This window comes from Lissotriton helveticus, chromosome 7, assembly GCF_964261635.1.
Source record: "Lissotriton helveticus chromosome 7, aLisHel1.1, whole genome shotgun sequence".
Lineage (NCBI taxonomy): Eukaryota > Metazoa > Chordata > Amphibia > Caudata > Salamandridae > Lissotriton > Lissotriton helveticus.
The window spans coordinates 1,709,666,057-1,709,686,135 of NC_136068.1; the positions used below are offsets into that span (position 1 = coordinate 1,709,666,057).

The 20,079-nt window shown below is 44.2% G+C and overlaps 1 protein-coding gene across 1 annotated transcript in view; it reads left to right on the forward strand.

Moving 5' to 3' along the window:
• Positions 1-18,335: 18,335 nt before the first annotated feature.
• NFKBID (NFKB inhibitor delta) overlaps positions 18,336-20,079 on the forward strand; it is a 54,422-nt gene continuing 52,678 nt past the window's right edge. The window contains exon 1 of the mRNA XM_078653830.1: positions 18,336-18,399. Within this exon, the coding sequence (XP_078509956.1) occupies positions 18,336-18,399 (64 nt within the window). The remainder of the gene's footprint in view (positions 18,400-20,079) is intronic.

Here is a 20,079-nt window from a genome sequence, read left to right on the forward strand (position 1 = left end):
TATAGAATTTATCCTTGACTTGTCACCATAACCACCTCAGGCCAACTGTATTGAGCACAATGCAAAAGTGCCACCCAAGCACATTTTATCAGTGCAAGCACATACCTGTCGTCCAGTCCAACGCTTGGAGAGAGGAAAATCAACATGTGGGCACAGCCTAAGCCCCTGTCTCAGCACTGTTCCTTAAAGCTTGTTTTCTGGCGATCACATAGCGTCTGGTGACAGCTATGCTGTCAGGCCAAACCTAAAACACTAGTGGCCCATTCTTACTAAGTAACTGGGAATTGTGTTTTATTCCAAATGAACCATTCACCATGAATTCTGATTACATAATGTTTGCTGCAGACAAACGTTTGCATTGTTGACAGTGCAGTTTCGCTGAATTGCCGGTAGGGTTGGGAGAAGAGACAAACTCCTGGGGTGTAAAGGAAGACCCTGCAGTGTTGGGGTACCCTAGCCCTAAAGGAGGTCTGATTCAGCCTAAGGCCCAGTACCGGATTAAACCCTGTGGAGGCCTGTAGGCAATCAAAATTTTGAGCCCCCCTTACAAATTATCTCCTAATACCCAATGCACCGGATTTATTTTTACAAATTGACAGGTAAATGTAAATGTAAATGTGTTGGATTTGTAAAGCGCACGGCTGCCTGTAAGCGTCCCGGCGCTGGAGACCGCTGGGGAACCCGTCCTGGCTTTCCCTGTGAGATGGTCCCTTCTGGGTAAATGTAAATGTAAATGTAGGTGTACTTATATAGCGCAAACCTGTCACCCAAAGGGCATCCTGGCGCTTGCTTAGGGAACCCGTCCTGGTATTCCCCTGTGAGAAACCCCGGCAGGGTGTCCACAAGGTGAAAGTCAGGCATCCCGCCGCGAGGGGCCGTTGTGGAGATTAAGCAAGCTACTCGGCAACTTTGGGCATTAAGCTTGCCTCATCTCTACAACGGCCCCCCACAGACGCCGGGGATGCCTGGTTTCACCTTGCCTGGTTTCACCTTGGAGATACCCAGAGTTGCCGAGTGTGATCCCTGGTTAGAGTAGGCGCCGAGGCGAGAATTGTCGAGTCCACTGACCCTGGTCCACGAACCCTGCCGCGTCGGTAATTGAACCCTGGTCCCGGGCCGTTCTCTGCTTCTGGTTCTGCCGCCTCTAACCAGTGAGCCACACCACTCCAGAAGATGAGCTTTTAAGAGACAAACTGTTATGTGAATCTGATGTCTCTGGTTTATGTACTTTAAGTTGTATTTTGATCCGTTGTTGTGTGGCCCCTAAAAGTAGTGGGCATATAGGCCGGTGCCTACTTTGCCTCTTTCGTTTCATCAGCTCGCCCCTCAGCATTCTATCCTCTACTAACCACTTACATTTCAGAATACTCCATAAAACTTGACTTGTTTCTAGATATCTTTACTTGGGCTTTTTCATGGACTTAATAATGTTACTCAAAAGCAGGAACCACTTTCATGTTCCAGTGCTGTAGAGATATCAGAATAAACAAATTATATCTTTTATGCATAGTGTATGGGAAGGCGGCTGTTTCAGTCTTGGCCTCCAACATTTGGTCCTTCAACCCCTCCACCTTTGAAAGGCTTCTCTTTATCTCCTGTTGAAAAACAAATTAGAAACTCTTCTTTTTAAAAAGTAATTTTCTGCTTCTGATGTTGGTTTCTACCTTCCAGCGCCAAGAGACCCCATGCCTGGAAGCGCTGTACAAGTCTAAAGTAATTTAACACATGAACTCTGCCAGGGCACTGGATCAATTGAGCACTTTCTTGGAAGCCCCTCCCAACCCTATCCAAGTGTGCTCTATGATTATCTATTGTAATTTCCAGTGAGCAATTGAGTACCTACCTGGTTTCCTCAACCCACCGACTCCTTTCTTCGGTGGAAAGTCCGGGCTGCAGCGGCTTCTTATTAAGTCACCTCAGATTTCACTCGGTGGGGCGTGACACGTGCATGCTGCCAGACATCTCCACGCCCACGCGCTCCCCGGGCCCTCTGGAGGTACACCAGCTATTGAATCACTGCTTGTGAGTCACTGTGGAGGGCACTGAGAGAGGTCGCTGCAGGGGGTGTCCCAGGAGAGCACTGACACATACTTATGTGGCAATGTGTGGCGCGCACTTACATCCCTAGTGACTTAAGGGGAGATGGGGTGCTGGGAGAAGGCACTCAGGCAAGACCCCTTCGTCTGGTTGTCGACTGCCCCCTTGCGGCCCGCCAAACCATTACAGTTGGTGTACAGTGGGGCTCAGGCTCGGGAAGTAAGGCTCGCCTGCCGGCAGCGCATGCGCAAGACTTGCCTTTGGCTGCAAAACTTGAGGGGCACCCGAGTGACCTGAGGTCAATGGAATCAAGCAATAAATGAGGGGCTTAAGGCTGCGATGGTGCAGCTAAAAGCAACTCTGAACAACTGTTCTATTTCCGGTCCCTCACTGCACAAGGAGCCAGTCCAGCTCCCTCCAAGGGTTTCCTTTAATCACCAAAAAAGGCTGGCTAAAAGGTCATAGGTTACAGCAGTTCTGAAGTGAAGCAACGGAACTATTCCAAAATTACTAGGTAAAGTTGCATAGAGGCTGGACCCAATTGTTGTGCACGAATTGGGCACTTTACTTACTTTGCCAGGCCTGCAAGCGATTAGTTAAGGCAGGGCCGGTTCTAGGATTTGTGGGGCTCTGGGCCGAAAGGGAATGTGAGAGGCCCCTCTAATTTGCATAAGTGACACCTTCTGGGCTCGAGAAGCTTCTTTGTGGGCCACAGCTCCTCCTCTCAGTCTCCTTACAAGCACGGCTTTTACAGCCCATTTCAGGTTGAAGGTGTGAGAATAGCTTGGAGGCTGAGAGTTGAACATGTGACAATGGGCGTCCAGCAGTGTCTCTGAATGGGCAGCTGGGCAGGAGGCTTAATTGCAGGACAAACCTGCAAAACGCATCTCCTTGCAACTTGGGCACCATCGCTAAGAGGCCAAGGTAGGGCCTCCTTCCCTCCCTCTCATGGGCCCAATTAAAAAAGAGACGCGTTTCTTTCCATTGAGTAGGCCTGAGTACGCGAGGGATGGTGGTGTATTGAACTGGTGCCCCATGCTGCTGGGCTGAGTGCGAAGCTCTGGGCAGCTGCCCACACTGCCTATGCCTAGCGCTGGCCCTGAGTTAACGGGCCGCCTCGTGGGTGCACTTACTCCCGCTGTAAACACTGCGGCCGGAGACAGCCCCTGTGTTGCTCTGCACAATAATGAAGTGGATTGGTGGTGTTCTCTGGGCTGGCATGGCTGGGGAACCACTCCAGCAGACACTCAGCCGCTCGTGGGTCGTCCGGTGTAGCGGTATCCATTCCCAATTTTTAGATCCTTTACCTTGGCACATGCGGTGCGAGCAGTGCTGCCATTGCCACTGAAGCCTGCAACTTTATTCTCCTGAACTGTTGCCCCGGGCGGCAGAAGAAGGACGTGCCGGCTTGGCTATTAAAGTGTAAGTCATGTCCTCACGGATGTATCAAAGACGCGCAGTGTTGTCGGGTAAATTTTGATAAATTGTGTCAGAGTGCCAGCTAGAGCCGCAGACGATGAGCCAGCTCCCAAGCATGCCGGGAGCTCCTGCTTAGTTTCAGTTTCATTATGGTGTGTGAATTCTAGCGTTCCAGCTTGACAGCTAAGGAGGCTCTATTATGCATGACTTTACATTTCAGTGCAGTTATGCGGATCACCACAGTGACGTTAGTATTACGCCTGATGCGTGGTACTTGGTATGGCTGGATTATATATCTTTCACTGTACTCCACATCAGTGCAGCAAACAAGGGGCAACCAATCGGATCTCGGCTCCGGCAGCTGTTATTGAGTCCCAGTGAAATGTGCTGAATTTCTCCGTCTGTAATTTAACACTAGGATCCGTTCCGCAGCAAACTACAGGGGGGTGAGAAAGTTCTGACTTAAATGGCCATCAGCCCTCCTGTTGGTGGAGTCCCATCCTGGCTGGGAGCTATCTAGAGCCTAAATACCAACACAATAGAGGAAAGGAGAGACACTTATCTTGTTATCACTTAACAAGTGCTTGACAGAAGCAGTGGTTTGGAGGCAGGATTTTGACTGTTCAACCCTTGAATATAAAAGCAATGCATGCACTGTCACTTTAAGAATGTATCTGTCTACATGATTAATGTAAGTAATGGTTATTAAATAGCACCGCTTTATCTCTATAAAACAAGTTACATAAACAATAATCATCCCAATGGAGGGTGTCAGACTACATTAAATAACATACATATTATACAGAGACAAAGAATCATACAAGGGTGTAAATCAGTTTGCACAGAATATTGCATAAGACATTGAGGATTACTAGGTGTAGGAGTCACATTTCATCCATGCTGGCAGGCATTATATGTTAAAGTGTTTGTTCAGGAAAAACACAAAGTAAGGATTTAAAGTGCAATGTAGTGGGTGCGGTTTTCTGTACTAGTAAGGCGTTATTACTAATCAGAGAAACCCTTTTTATCAACCTAAGGATACCCAAACGTTGAGGATAAACATACGGTTCTAAACCTATGCCTTGCAGTTTGCTTGCAGCTCCATGATGCCTCCTAATACCTCACTGTATTGTATTAGAAGGATTATAACGTATGAACTGGAAGTAACAAACAAATCGCTGTGACAGAAGCAGTAACCCACCGACCTAGCTATGGCACATTAACCCTTTATGGTATTTTATGATGATCCAAAACTGTGACTAGACCAAATAAAGATCTGTCCAGTAAGTGCATTAACCACCAGAGGTATATTATTAGTTATAATCTCATGAAAATTGCTGGGTACACAGAGATCCCTGCAGCAGGTGCCTCGACCCAGGGGTATCATCAGCCCCCACTTTAGGAGCTATAGTGAGGGTGGGAGTCTTGATTGGTTAAGACAAAGGATGGGAGAGTGAGAGGGAAGGAGAGACGATGGAAGGCATAGTGGATGGATGGAATAGCTGAGTGAAAGGGTGGATGGATAGATGCATACGTGAAAGAATAGATGTAAGGATGAGTGAAAGAGAGGGAGGATGGAAGGATGAATGGGTGGATTAGTGAGTGAAAGGATAGATAGATGAGTGAAAGAGTAAATGGATATATAGAGTGAAAGGCTGAATGGAATAATTGAGTAAAAGGATGGATGGAGGAGCAAACGTATGGATGGAAGTGTGAAGTGGTGGTGTAAAGATGGATGAGGAAAGAATGGACAGATGAGTGAAAGTGGTTGGATGAGTAAGTGACAGGATGGATGGATGAGTGAAAAGGTAAATGGATGGATGAGTAGATGGATGTCGAAGGGTGGATGGCTGAGTGAAAGGATGGATGGCTGAATGCAAGGAGGGATGGCTGAGTGGAAGAGGATGGATGGATGAGCAAAAGGATGGATGAAAGGGTGACAGGATGGGTGTAAAGATGGTTGAGTGAAAGAGTGGATGGATGAGATAGTAAAAAGAGTGGATGGATGAGAGAAATGGATATATGAGTAGATGGATGGTCGAAGGGATGGTGGGTGTGTGAAAGGATGGATGGCTGAGTGACACGGGGATGGATGGATGAGTGAAAGGGAGAATGGATGAATGGATTTAGTAATAGGGTGGATGGATGAGAGAACGGATGGATGGATGATTGAAAGTATGAATGTGTATCTGGCTGGATGAAAGGTGGTAATGGCTGGATGAAAGGCAATATGGATAAGTGAAAGGTTGGATGACTGAGTTAATGGGTGGATGGATGGGTTTAAAGGATAGGTTTGAAGATGATGAATAGGTATGGATATGGATTGGCAGGTCGATGGATGGACAGATGGACAGAATGGTGACAGACTAAATGATGGTTGAAAGATTGTATTGAATGGATAACAGAATGTAAATGTGAAATGCGGATATTAGCAGGCGGCTGGATGCATGAATGGATAGATACTTGAATGGAAGAGACAAGTAGCTCTTCTGGGGAGGACCGCAATGACTTGCTTCACTTACTGGTTACCATTAGAGCTTTGGCCCAAAGTGAGGGGTAGTTACATTTTCTGGCTACTCCCTTTGCCCGACCCCATAAGATATTTTAAAATGCAAACTGTTTGTAATCAAATAAATAAGCCAGAACAGATTTACTGATACATTTGTCCTTTTTACTAACTTTTTTGCGGAATGTTTTTTAAAAACAAATATATAAGTTAACTCTGCGACTGCACTTTTCGTAACCCCTAACCCCTTTCTTCTGCCACACATTGATCCCCAACATTTGGGATCCCAGAGTAATTTATTCCATTTATAGTGCTGGTCTATATAGGACCCAGAGGGTCACAGAAAGGCAGTTCACCAAACAGCAAGTCCTGGTAAGTTCAAGTTGCTCACTTCATGTTTAATTTCTTTCTTTTCTTTTTTCATTTCTCCTTAAGTTTCAAGCATGCAAAGTGCGTCAGGTAACAAAAAAGACGACCAACGCATTTTCGGCCAGAGGCCGGCGTCCGGGTCATGTGATAATCAGTGAAGGGTGTTTAAAAAGGGGTTGGTTTGACCCGCCACCAATTAACAAAAAATCCCCAAATTTTAAAAGAAAAGGTGTATCTTTTAAGGGAACAAACATTCATTTTAGGTGAAGACATTTTCAGCTGCATGAATACCTATATAAACTTGTAAAGTACTTGAAATCCAATTATATTATAAATTCATGTAGCATTTAAATATATTTGCTTTTGCAGCAACAATTAAGAGTTTACCCAGCAACTGCGTGACATTAAACACATGTGTAATGTGTGTAGAGTCCGAATGCCTATATATTGATACAATATTAAAATGTATAGAAAAACACCATGGCAGCAGTTTAGGACCCCCTGCAGTTAGATTGATTTGATAGTGTTTCCCTATATGTGTAAAGATCTTCTTCGGGGGCTAGAGCAGTTAAAAAAGTATCACATCAACCTTGCAAGACCCTTCATGAAATATACATTGATTAATTCTATATATTATAATGAAGGGTCATTGTTATCTAATCTTGGTGAAGTACCAGATTTGAAAAATAAATATGAAAAATAATAAAAGTAAGAAATAATAATACACAGTAAAGACTGTTATTGTCTGGTCCTAATAAGATGTCAGATAGACGGGGAAATATGAGGCACTAGTGATTCCAGGCCCGTCCCTTTTCTGTTAGTGATGGCGAGAAAGTGGACTCTAAACCTTTGATAAAGTGCTTCACTATTCCCAGATTCTAATATAAACCATTATTCCTGAGCTCCCTTTCATGAACTTATATAACACTTTAAATTGCCCCAACCAAAAATATGCGCCAATTTATTGAAATTGGCGACAATAAGACCATTTTATGGGAAATCATGAACTCTCTGCTGGGTTTTAGCTCTTCTTCTGTTCTTTTAAATAAACAACCTGATAGAAATATCCTAATAAAAACATCATCAGAAGCCGGATAATTAGATTTTCTGATGTGTGTATATCCTATATTCTAGCTGTTCCCTACATCACAATATTTCTATATCTTAATAGAAATATTTTCTTCGGTCACACACACATTTTTCACTATGGGTCAGTGTTCTCTACAGCTAGATTGTCACAAATTGTCCTCATAGGAAATTATTTAATTTGGCATCTGCATTCAGGCCCCATGGAATCTCTATTCCTTTCATAATGATCCATCTGGATTCAGCTTGTCTCAATAGACGATCATGATCTCCACCTCTGATGTTCTGAGGGATGTGTTTCACTCCATAGTACTTTAAGTTATCAAAATTGCCACCATGCACATTATATAGTTAGGAATTAGCATTTAAAAAACCTTTGAGATGTCATCAGTGATATCACTGACTATTTCATGAATGATGTGATATGTGACCTCATCAGCAGTAGATTGCGGGCGCGTGAGATGTAGTTAGTACAACTAACTATATCAGAGGAATTTCAATGGTTTTGTACGAGTGAAATGTCCAGCTAACTGTAACACCCCTAAAACCTATGGGTTTTTTCAGTGAATTTCTAAGGTTTTTTAAATGCTAATTCCTAACTATATCAGGCCTGAAACCTATGGTAATTTAAGTGAATTTCAAAGGTTTTTTAAATGCTAATTCCTAAATAAATCAGGCCTGAAACCTATGGTTTTTCAGTGAATTTCAAAGGTTTTATAAATGCTAATTTCTAACTATATCAGTCCTGAAACCTATGGTTTTTTCAGTGATTTTCAAAGGTTTTTTAAATGCTAATTCCTAAATATATCAGGCCTGAAACCTATGTTTTTTTCAGTGAATTTTAAAGGTTTTATAAATGCTAATTCCTAACTATATCAGGCCTGAAACCTATGGTTTTTTCAGTGATTTTCAAAGGTTTTTTGAATGCTAATTCCTAACTATAACATGTCTCAAACCTATGTTTTCAGTGAATTTCAAAGGTTCTGTAAATTACAATTTTTAATGTATTTATTGTTATACTGTTTTTTAATACTGATTTACTACATTTTTTAAACCTTTTTTTTAGATATTTTTTTTTATTTACATTATACATAACAGTACAAAATATACATTCTCAGAATTAATTGCTTTAGTTTAAATACTTTGCAAATAGGCAATAAACTTCTAAGTACAGTAGTTACAGTTGTTGCAATGGGCAACACAATTTCAAACACAATGCAACATTGAGCTCAATTTGAATTTCTAGTCAAATGCAATTAGTTACTTTATGGATCACTTTTCTAACCACAGCACTGCACCCTAGATTCAGTCCTTTTATATCTCCTGTAAACAGTTGAGTAAAAGCGTTTTGGTTACAGTAGTGATTTGTAAGGAATATTATTGTATTTTAAAAGTTGACACTTAGAAATGTTTTCACATAGAATCACCGATGTTATCCTATGGCACAACATTCACTTAGCAGGTAAGTAGTGTTATTGTTACTTTTTCTCACTCAGTGGTGGATCCTGGATCCAGCACTGGTACATCTCCTGTAAACAGTTGAAAGAATGCGCTTAAGTCATACAGACGATTTTTTAGGAATATTTTTAGTTTGTGAAAATAGACACTTAGAAACTTTTCTGGTGAAAACCAGACAATGGATTCCTATGGAAGGAAATACAAGTTACTGGTAAGTACGGTTAGAATTACATTTCAGGGTCAGTGTTGGGCTAAAAGATGCAGCACTGGATTCTCTCCTGATAACAGCTGAGTAAATCGGAATTCGTTGTTCGGATGATGTTCGGTGAATATATTAAAGTTCCAAAACTCCACACTTAAAAGAATTTCCAAGTGAAAGCAGTCAATGTTAGCCTATGGAATAAAATTCAAGTAACTGGTAAGTACGGTTAAAATTACTTTTCAGGATCAGTACTGGGCTCAAAGAAGCAGCACTGAGGTCTCTCCTGATAACAGGTGAGTACATCGGAATTCGTAGTTCGGCTGATTTTAGAGGAATATTTTAAAGTTTCAAAACTCCACACTTAGAAGAATTTCCAAGTGAAAGCAGTCAATATTAGCCTATGGAAGGAAATTCAATTAACTGTTAAGTACGGTTAAAATTACTTTTCAGGATCAGTACGGAGCTCAAAGTTGCAGCACCGAGGTCACTCATGATAACATGTGAGTAAATCGGAATTCGTAGTTCGGCTGATTTTAGATAAATATTTGTACGTTTAAAAAATCGACACTTAGAAACTTTTCTGGTGAAAACCACACAATGGATTCCAATGGAAGGAAATACAAGTTACTGGTAAGTACGGTTAGAATTACTTTTCAGGATCAGTACTGGGCTCAAAGAAGCAGCACTGAGGTCTCCTGATATCAGGTGAGTAAATTGGAATTCGTAGTTCGGCTGATTTTAGAGGAATATTTGCACAATGGTGAACAAAGGGGGCGGGACCTCAGGTGACATGTGTGCAAACACGCCCTGTGGAGCGTTTTAAGTTGGGGAATTAATTCCTCTTCAATCCTGAGGTCCCCTGGGGGCCAACTCGTCCACCAGGTACCTCCAGTATGCGCCGGGGAGCTGCGTTGCATAGAGGTGTTCAGAGGCCATGCCCCTTTTTACAACACCCTGCAACACAGCTCCGTGGCGCTTACTGGAGGTACCTAGTGGGCTAGTTGGCCCCCAGGGGACTTCAGGATTGAAGAGGAATTAATTCCCCAACTTAAAACGCGCCACAGGGTGTGTTTGCACACATATCAACTCAGGCCCGCCCCCTACCTTCACCACTGTGTAAACGCGCCCGTGGCGCGTTTTAAGTTGGGGGATTAGGTCCCTTTGAATCCTGAGGGTCCCTGAGGTCAAACTAGGCCACCAGGTACTTCCAGTAAGCGCCACAAGGCAGCATTGCAGAGAGTTATAAAAAGGGGCGTGGCCTGTATCACCTCTCTGCAACGCAGCCCTGTGGCGCTTACTGGAGGTACCTGGTGGGCTAGTTGGACCCCAGGGACCCCCAGTATTGAAGGGAAATTAATTCCCCAATTTAAAACGCACCACAGGGCGCGTTTGCAGTGTGTGTTTGTGAGGGGGTGGGGCCTAGGGACAAGAGCGCCTTTTTTTTTTGAAAGGGGGCCTGTGTGGCCCCCCTTCCTCTTACTTTTTTTGGGCCCTGGGGACCCCATCCCCCAGGGCCTCACCCCCAAATTAAAATTAAAAACATTTGTTACGGGAAGGGGGCCAATCCCGTGCCCCGGGGACCCCATCCCCCGGGGCATGGCCACATTTTAAAATATTTTTATGGACGGGGGCTGCGTAGCCCCCCTCCTCAGGCCACTTAAGGCCCCGGGGACCCCATCCCCCAGGGCCAGCCATTTATTTTTCTTAATGGGGGAAGGGGCCGCGTGGCCCCCCTCCCTGGCTACTTATGGCCCCGGGAACCACAACCCCAGGGCCTGGCCTCTCGTTGGGGACCGTGGGTGCTCCCCAATCCCCCCACGGTCCCAGCCGTCTCCCCGCCTCCTGCGGGAGCCGGCATTGCTTTTCCACATGGGGAGCAGCTAACATGCTGCTCCCCATATGGAAAAGCAATCTGCTTTGCTTCATTGAAGCGAGAGCAGGTTTCCCTTCTCTTGCTTCAATGAAGCAAAGCAGTTTGCAATGGCAGGGTGGGAGCTGCGAGGCTGCTGTTGCAAACAGCAGTGTCGTGGGGGTGGGCACCCCGGGACACTACAGGAGCCGGCCCTGGGGGGGTGGCGGTCCCCAGGGCCTGTACAAGGCTCAAGGAGGGGGGCCGCATGCCCCCCCTCCCACATTTGTTAGAAGGGGTGGCAGTCCTCGGGCTAGGGGTGCCTTAGAGCCTCCCCACACCCAATTTTTTGTAGCCCCGGGGGGTGGCGGTCCCTGGGGAGGGGGCCTGAGAGCCCCCCACCCAATTTTAATAAGCCCCGGATGTGGCGGTCCCCGGGGCTGGGGGGGACTGAGAGCCCCCCATTTTAATAAGCCCTGGGGGGTGGCGGTCCCCGGGGCCGGGAGGGTCTCAGAGCCCCCCACACCCAATTTTTTGTAGCCCCGGGGGTGGCGGTCCCCGGGGCTGGGGGGGCCTGAGAGCCCCCCACCCAATTTTAATAAGCCCCGGGGGTGGCGGTCCCCGAGGCTGGGGGAACCTGAGAGACCCCCCCATTTTAATAAGCCCCGGGGGGTGGCGGTCCCCGGGGCTGGGAGGGTCTCAGAGCCCCCCACACCCAATGTTTTGTAGCCTCGGGGCATGGCGGTCCCCACGGCTGGGGGGGCCTGAGAGCCCCCCACCCAATTTTAATAAGCCCTGGGTGGTGGCGGTCCCCGGGGATGGGGAGGACTGAGAGCTCCCCGTACATAATTTAATATTGCCTGTACTCGGGAGACACACGTAACGCGAGAGGGAGAATCACATTGTAAACGGGCGGCGGCGAAACACGAGGTCTGTTTGTGAAACCGGCCGAGTGAAGATGGATTACTTACAAGTTTGAAATAAGATTGGGATATCCGAAAACTAATTTGTGGCGCCGTATTACACGCCCTGCCTGATATACACAGGATTTCTGTTGTGAACGGATTTATTTTGGGACCTACCAATTAGAATAAGAATACTGGAGAGGATTACATTTCCAGGATACAATACAAAGCTGAGCCCTGATGAAGCCGGAAGGTTATTATTAACCTCGGCGAAACGCGTTGGCATGGGATTGGAGTTGGAATCAAAAAATAAAAGAAGAAATTTTCAAGAGCCTTTGGATTGTTTTATATTTTGAAGGACTAAAAAAACAAAAAGAGACTTTTCTGATAAGCGGAGTGCTACAATATTTGTTTTAATTTCAATTGTGCCTAATCTGTTGATTACGCGGAGGGAAGTGGGGTGTTTTCTTCTAATATTACATTGTAAGCAGCCGGATTTTTGATTTTGCAAATCTAGATACTTTAGTGTATTTCTTCAAGAGCGCTATAATCTCCTATAGCACCCAAAGTGGCAACATAATTTAATAAAGCCCCGGGGGTGGCCCCCATTTACATATAATCCATTGCCCCCAGGACTCCCCCCCGGGGGCTAAATATCAATTAAGCGTGGGCTTAATTGATATTAAGCCCGTGCTTAATATCAATTTTTTTTTATCAGCAGGTTGCGCATCCTGCGTGCATCCTCACGTTTTTTTTTAAAAAAAAAGACATTTTTTGGGGGGCCTTGGGGTTCCCCCTGAGCAGGCCTAGAGGGTTAGGGTGTTTCTACCCTGCCCCCTTTTCTCATTTTGCAAGGTTTTTTTGGGGGGGTTTCTTGTGCCTCCGTTCTTCCGAGGCACAAGATGGCTGCCAACACTTCCTGATTTGGAGTGTTGACAGCCAATTAGAATACAGCTTGTGCACGGCAGGGTGCGCTTAGGGTACGCGGATCCTGCGCAGCCATAGATATATACGTACTTTTAAATGTCATTTTCTCAGGAACTACTGAACGGATTTACACCATTTAAGCAAAAGGCACGAGTCTGAACTAAGGACTACCTCTTTGCCAAATTTGGTCTAATTCCGTTCAGCAGTACGGGCTGTAGCTGCGGCTAAAGGTCATATGGGAAATTGCATGGGGAAAAGGCGTTTTGGGACCCCCCCTTTTTCTCGGCCCCCGCTTGACGAATCACCATGAAACATTCAGGATAGGAGCGGACCAGAGCTAACCGTAAGTTTTGAAATTTTCGCGAAGACTCGTCAATCGGCTCCAAAGTTATTCCAAATAGAATGTTGGTGATTTCCTATGGAAGGTAGGTCCTAACTATATCTACCTACTGGCGTAATATATACATATATATATATATATATATATATATATATATATATATATATATATATATATATATATATATATATATATATATATATATATAGTGGTGTGTTTGCACCTTAGCAAATCGTGAGGGCATATAGTAAAAGTGTGCACTCTTCCCTGAGCTTTACCTTTGCAGCCTGATTGGTAGCGGATACCTCTGCCCTTGTGGGTATGAAAGCAGCCCACTCCAGCCAACCCACCTGGGAGCATGTGGGGCATAGGGCTATCTCTGTGACCGTTAATGAAAGTCTGGCCTTGGGTCTATGGAAATGGTTGTTTGGACTATTCTTGACTTGGTATCAGTGGTGTCTTTGGGCATAATGGACACAGAGAAGATCAACCCAGTACAGTGGTTGGGTAGTCAGTCTTTGAAACCAAGGAGAGTGGCTCTTAGAGTCCAAAGGGACAGAGCACCAAAGTAACTGAGTAGTTAAAAGACAAGATTCCCTTTGGAACTATTCAACATATTCAAAATAACACTTTTTCCTTAATGTCAAGCAACCGACTTCATGCCAGTCCAATTGCAATCATGTAAAAATAGAACCACTCTACTCAAGATATGAAAGTACTTATGTACAAATTTTACTACATCAATTAAAAAAAATGTTTACATTTTTTTACATCAAATTATAAATATACATTATAAAATACAGTGCACTTTGTATAGCATCATACCAAAAAAATAAAAATAATTTTTAAACTTCTGACTTGCTCAGTGAGTACACAATGCATCAAATAAATTCAACCCCTGGAAAGAAAACTACACAAGGCAGTGAGTTTTGTCTTTAGAACGTAGAACAATTTGATCTGTAATTTTAACAGAGCCTAGAGATGTATTAAAATGTGTACACAAGTATTTTCATATCTTGAGTAGAGTGGTTCTATTTTTACATGATCTTGTATTTTAACTACTCAGTTGGGTAGTCAGTTACAGCCATGATTGGGTGCAGTGATCTCCAGTGCCACTACCCCTGCTGTACTCTTGACAGCTAAGTCTGAGCAGAGCAGTTGTGCCTGAGCTCTGCTCTTTGTTCATAGAAAGCTAAAGAGGAAACTGAGCGGAGACACTCGAGCGAGGCAGGAAGTGGGCTGCGCCAGAGCTCCCATGGCGTAATTCGGTGCCGCCGTCCTTCGACCCGGGTCCTTTCTCTTCCAGGCTATGTGTCACTGACCACAGCCGCACGTGTCACCTGTTCCACGGGATGCTTTCCACCCTGGCGTGACGTCAGCAGCGGGAAGCGCAGCCTTGCACTTCGTAGGCAAGGGCAGAAGCAACGGAGGCTTTCTAAGATGAAGCAGAGCCCAAGGAAACATAGGTCCTCGAAACCTCTGCCACCCTGAGAATGTTCCACTGACATGATTTGCCTTAAATAATAATGCAGTGGGAGGTGGGGGTGGGTGTGGGAGGGGGAGAAGTAGACAAAAAAGTTGTGTCAAAAATGTTTATTGAGAAAATAGATTGAAAAAGGTTGTGGTTTTCAAAAAATTCGTACCTTATTGGGCAAAGATTAGTGTAATCAGTCAGTCAAAATTTCTTTATTCGATTAATTAAAATCATAAAAGAATGAGCAATACATGGAAACATTTCATCATGACACACAATAGTACATTTCAGAAAATCTGTTAAAATTTATAACAATTTTATAAAAACAAATATAAAAAAAAAAAAAAAAAAACAAATTTAAAAAACCCTAAAAACACATTATACACAAATAAAATTGTACCATTAAAATCAATAAGATATAGAGGGTAATCGTTAATCGGGAACAAAGTGTCTAGTGCTAAAGCGATATTTGTTTATACGTGCGCCAGCAACCAAGAAACTAGCAACATGAAATGCCACTTTTAGATTGGGTAAAAGTTGCAGGAATAGCATAGCTGGCTTTACCTGTGTAAAGCCCATATCGCGCAAAATTGGCAACAAAAACTTTTTCCTACTCTCTTTATAATGGCCACAGAACAGGATAAAGTGCGTCGTGTCTTGAATAGAAAAATAATCACAATCACAAAGATCAGCATTTTCAGGTCTAGTCCATTTTTTAAAATTGCCCAGAATAAAAGGAATTAAATCAAGACGAAACCTTGTTAGGAGAAACCGATGGTATGGTTTATGTACCGAGAAAAGGTATGGTTCCATGCCTAAAATCGATGTTATCGTACAATGTTTCCTAACTGTAGTTTTATTCAGCTCTGTGGCTTCCCTCTCCAAGACATAGTCAAAAATCTTTTGACTGAGCACTATCTTCACGTCTTCTAAGATTATCAAGTGTGGAGAGGAGAAAAGTTCAGGACGGCCAACTAGAGTTAACTGCGTCTTGACATATTTTAGCCAAGGGATGTTATGTACATTATCCAAGGCTAAACAATCTTTAAGAATATGATGGTTTAGAGTGAGCTCCTGATTAAGCCACACTTTCAACCAACCAATAACTGGGGCAGCCTTTAAAACGTCGGTAATGTAGCCCAAACCAAGCTCTGTGTGTATTATGTATGTGGAGGTTGACTGGGGGACAGAAAGCAGAGTTCTCAAAAATTTATTTTCAACTTTCTGGATTTTATCATACTCCTGACTAGTGTACCCCCAGATAACAGAGCCGTATTGGGCAACCGATAAACATTTGGATTTATAGACCTTCATAATGCTTTCCATGGGGCGAGCACCGAGCTTTTTGGCAAAACCAAGCAGCCCAGCAGCCGCTCTAGCTACTGCGTTGCCTTTTGCCATAAGCTGGGGACCCCACTTACCTTTTTCATCAAAGATCACGCCTAAGTAGGGAAAAGACGGAACTCTCCTAACCTCCTTCCCCGAGCAAAAGAAAGTTTTAGACTTTCTTTTCCTGCCTGCGGGTCCTGCTATCATTACATGGGATTTTTCTACATTTGTTTTCATGTCCAAAGAGGACATGAATTCCCCAAAAACTGAGAGTAGTTTGTTCAGTGCCACTCCAGAGCGAGCCAGGATGACCGCATCATCCGCGTACAGGAGAACAGGTATCTTAATTTCTCCTGCACGCGGAGTGTCAGTATGGGAGCCTGCCAAAACTGCCTCAAGACCATTAATATAAAGTGTAAAGAGAAGGGGTGCAAGGATACATCCCTGCCTAACCCCTCTCCCTGATTCAAAATGACAGGTACATCTTCCTTCTCTAGTCACTCTGACCGACGTCTTGAGGTCTCTATGTAGCTCTGCCAAGTATCCCACTAAGGGGGCGTCAAAGCCCATGGCCAAAAGGACCCCCCACAACTTAGCCCTGTTGACCAGGTCAAAAGCTGAGGAGAGGTCCATAAAGGCCATGTACAGAGAGCCCCCCTTGGCAGCCACATATTTACTTATGATCAGTTCTAAATTCAAACACTGATCTAAGGTTCCCCTTTTGGCTCTAAAACCATATTGTGCGTTTGATAAAATGCCCTTCCCCTCTAAAAGCTGAGTCAATCTACCTAAAAGGACTCTTCCCAAAATCTTAACACTTGAATCGATTAGGGAGATTGGCCTATAACAGGCTGGGTCTGTTCTTTGTCCTTTTTTAAAAATTGGTATAATAGTAGACTTCGACCAGCTAGTAGGAAAAACAAAGTCTCTTGTGGCATTAAAAATGTTGGTAAGAATCTTGGCGCTTAGTTCAGGGGCGGTCTTAAAGAAGTCAGCGGGAACCCCATCGGGGCCCGGAGCCTTTTTAGAATGTGTGTCGCTAATAGCTTTTTTTACCTCTTCTATAGTAAAAAGGGAAATGGGAGGGGCAGTTTGTGTGGATTGCATTCCACAGCCTGGTGTATTATCAGGACAACTGTAGATATTACTGAAGTGTGTGACCCACTGATCGTCCGGTATAATGCAATCTGCTCTCTGCTTATCTAGATCGACGAAAAAGGGATGATTAATTATCGCCCAGAATTTTGAACTATCTCTCTGAGTATCGGGCGACAACAAGTCATTCCAGGCCTCATATTTGATCTCTGATTTTCTCTTCCTGATAGCGTCATTGTAACTTTTCCTTAACAACGCTATCTGTACTTTGTCTCTAGGCTCAGCTTTTAAAGCCTTTAGGAGAGTTGAGTGAGCCTTTGAGCAATCTGAGTTAAACCACTTTTTGGCCCTAGATGTCCGGGCCTTATTCCTTACAGTCAGGTCTATATCAACCTGTTTACAGATGGTGTTAAATGCTTCTATCAGGGTGGTGGGCAGATTATTATTATCCAGACAAATTGCAACCTCGCCCTCAACCTTGGACAAGGTGTCCTGTATAAAAGTGATCGGGGTGACTTGATCCCACTTCAGCCTACGGTTTTGGTCTACCAGGACTAAATTGGTCGCACATGAGACTACAGCCTCTCTCTTTCCAAAAACTCCCTGAGATAAAATTTCTAAAATTACTGGGTTGTGATCACTGAAGACTGAGGTTACTACCTTATAGGTTGAAACCGCAGACAAAATACTAAACGACAGAAAAATATAGTCTACTATTGTGCTGGAGTTGTTGCCCACAAATGTTGGTAACCTCAAGTCTCTGCTACTACTAGAAAATTCATACAAATTAAAAGTAGCTAAGAGTGATTCCAAAGCCTCCCCTCGCGGTGAGTGTTCAAAGTGCGGAATACAAAGGAAGGGAGGAAAATCTTCATATTCCTCACGGCAGTCCATACTACATGGGTGGATATTATAATCTCCCGAGAGAATCACATCATAGCCGTGGGCACTATTTTCGCTATGGGTGGAGAGGAAATCATCTAAAGTTACCAGGTGCTCGTTAAACAATTGACTGACAGGAGAATTATAAAAATTAACTAATAAAATAGGCTGTGAGTTAAGTGCAGTTAATTCAACCGCTAATATATTTGATGAATTAGTTTTAATTTGTCTTGGCCTTCCTTGAACATTTAGGGAAATATATATAGCCAAGCCTCCCTTGGCCCTTCCAGATGTACTAGAAACAGCAGGTACGGAGAAATGGGAGAAGCCGTCTAAGGCAAATCCGTCCGACGTCTCCCAGGTCTCCTGAAGTACAAGAATATCATATGATCTAACCATTTCCAACCAGTTCTTATTACTGATTTTAGAACTAATACCAGCAACATTCCAACTCAAGATGGAACAAACCCTGTTACTGATAATTTTTGAGTCAGAAAGTACAGGGGCCGATAAAGAAACAGGTAAGAAACCCTCGTTGTTGGTATCTTCTGGGGGAATGAGTCAGTCATTCTGGTCCATGAAGGACAGTGGGGCAAAGCGATTGAATAACTGGAGAGGTTCAGCAAAAGAGTTACGCTGTGGTAAAAGGGGATATTGGGCTACAGAATTATGCCTTATATCCTGCCCCCGTCTAGAATTAAAATCCCAGGGTCTATCCCACCCCAACGCTGGCGTTCTTGGATAAGTAACATTATGTTGCTCCCCATAAAAAAACTTCAGAGTTAGAGGAACAACAGTACCTTGTCTGCGTTGGGGGGGGAAAAGATTGGCCAGTATGTTAGGAAGAACATCTTGGTTCGAAAGGGTCACTGCCACACAATCCCCTTTAAACTTTTTCGGGCGGTTTCCCAGCCAGGGGACCCTTGACGCAGACTTAATGACATTTGCCAAATGCTCTTTCCCCCCTGGTGCTAACCGCATGTTGTTAGTTAGCCAGTGCAGAGCCTTACTTGTTAGGGAGGTAGGGCTTTCAGATGTTCCCCCTTCCAAGGGGGGTACATTTGCAAGCACCAAGACCACAGGGGTGGCCTCGACTAAGAATTGGAGAGGGGCCGTGGTATGAGTAGTTGCTAGGGGTGGTCTGACGGAGGGGAGATCATCTGTTGAGATGGTAACTAAGAGAGAGCCCTCAGTGGTGGTAGACAAAGGTATTAATGGTTGGGGCAACAAATTTTCAACAGGTAACTGAGTCCCTTCACTGTCACAAAAAACTTCGTTAGTCACATCTCCACCTGTATTATTGGGCAAATTTGTGACCAACTTGGTAATATTTTCCACCCCGTCTACAACCAAGGTACTTAAGCCCCCCAACCTCTTGACCTCAGCTTGCAACTTATCTAATTTAGATATTAGGGGTTTAACAATGGCATTAATTTTTTGTTCCAAAAAGTCAGAGATCCTTTCAAAAAAAGCATCCTCAGAAATGTGGCTCTGATTGTCCTCCACAACATTCGCTTGTTTAGTCTTTGGAGTGATGACCCTTTTCTTTCTTGCCCCTATACGCGGGCCACTCTGCTTAGGAGGATTTTTGGTGCATAAACGTTTTGGCCTTGTTGCACGTCCTTTTGGTGTCCTCTCCTCGGGTGTAGCTTGTACTTGTCTCTCTTGATCAGAGTCAATGTCGATATCAATACCACCTTCGATCTGTATGTTACGGGGCTCATTAGCCATGACTGCATTTTCAGGTGCACTACTTAAATCTAGGAGAATGGGGCCGCCAATATCATTCTCCTGACCAGTTTCCTGCAGAATAGTGTCATCAATCATAGTAGAAGCAGTAGGTGACAAACAGCGAAGGTCTGGCGATTGACTTAACCCAAGAGAGTCTCTCCTTTGAGTGTTAATTTTCCTAACTGTCTGGACAAGATAATTATCAAGGGTATTCTGTGGGGGTTCCTTTGTTTTCACAGGCATGCTGCTCAATGTACTCACAGCCAGCAGTAAAATGACTTAAAATACTTAGTATTATTTAAAATGGGACAATATAGCTTACTTGAGTATTAGTCCTGCAGAGTCTCTGGCCCTGCCCTGCCTCTTCGTGCCGATGAGGGCCGTAGAGGGCCCGCCCTTTGCCCGGGCGTCCCGCGGCGCGGGGGTCTCGGGGCTTTATCAGCGCCTCCTGGCGCGTTCTCCCCGCCTTT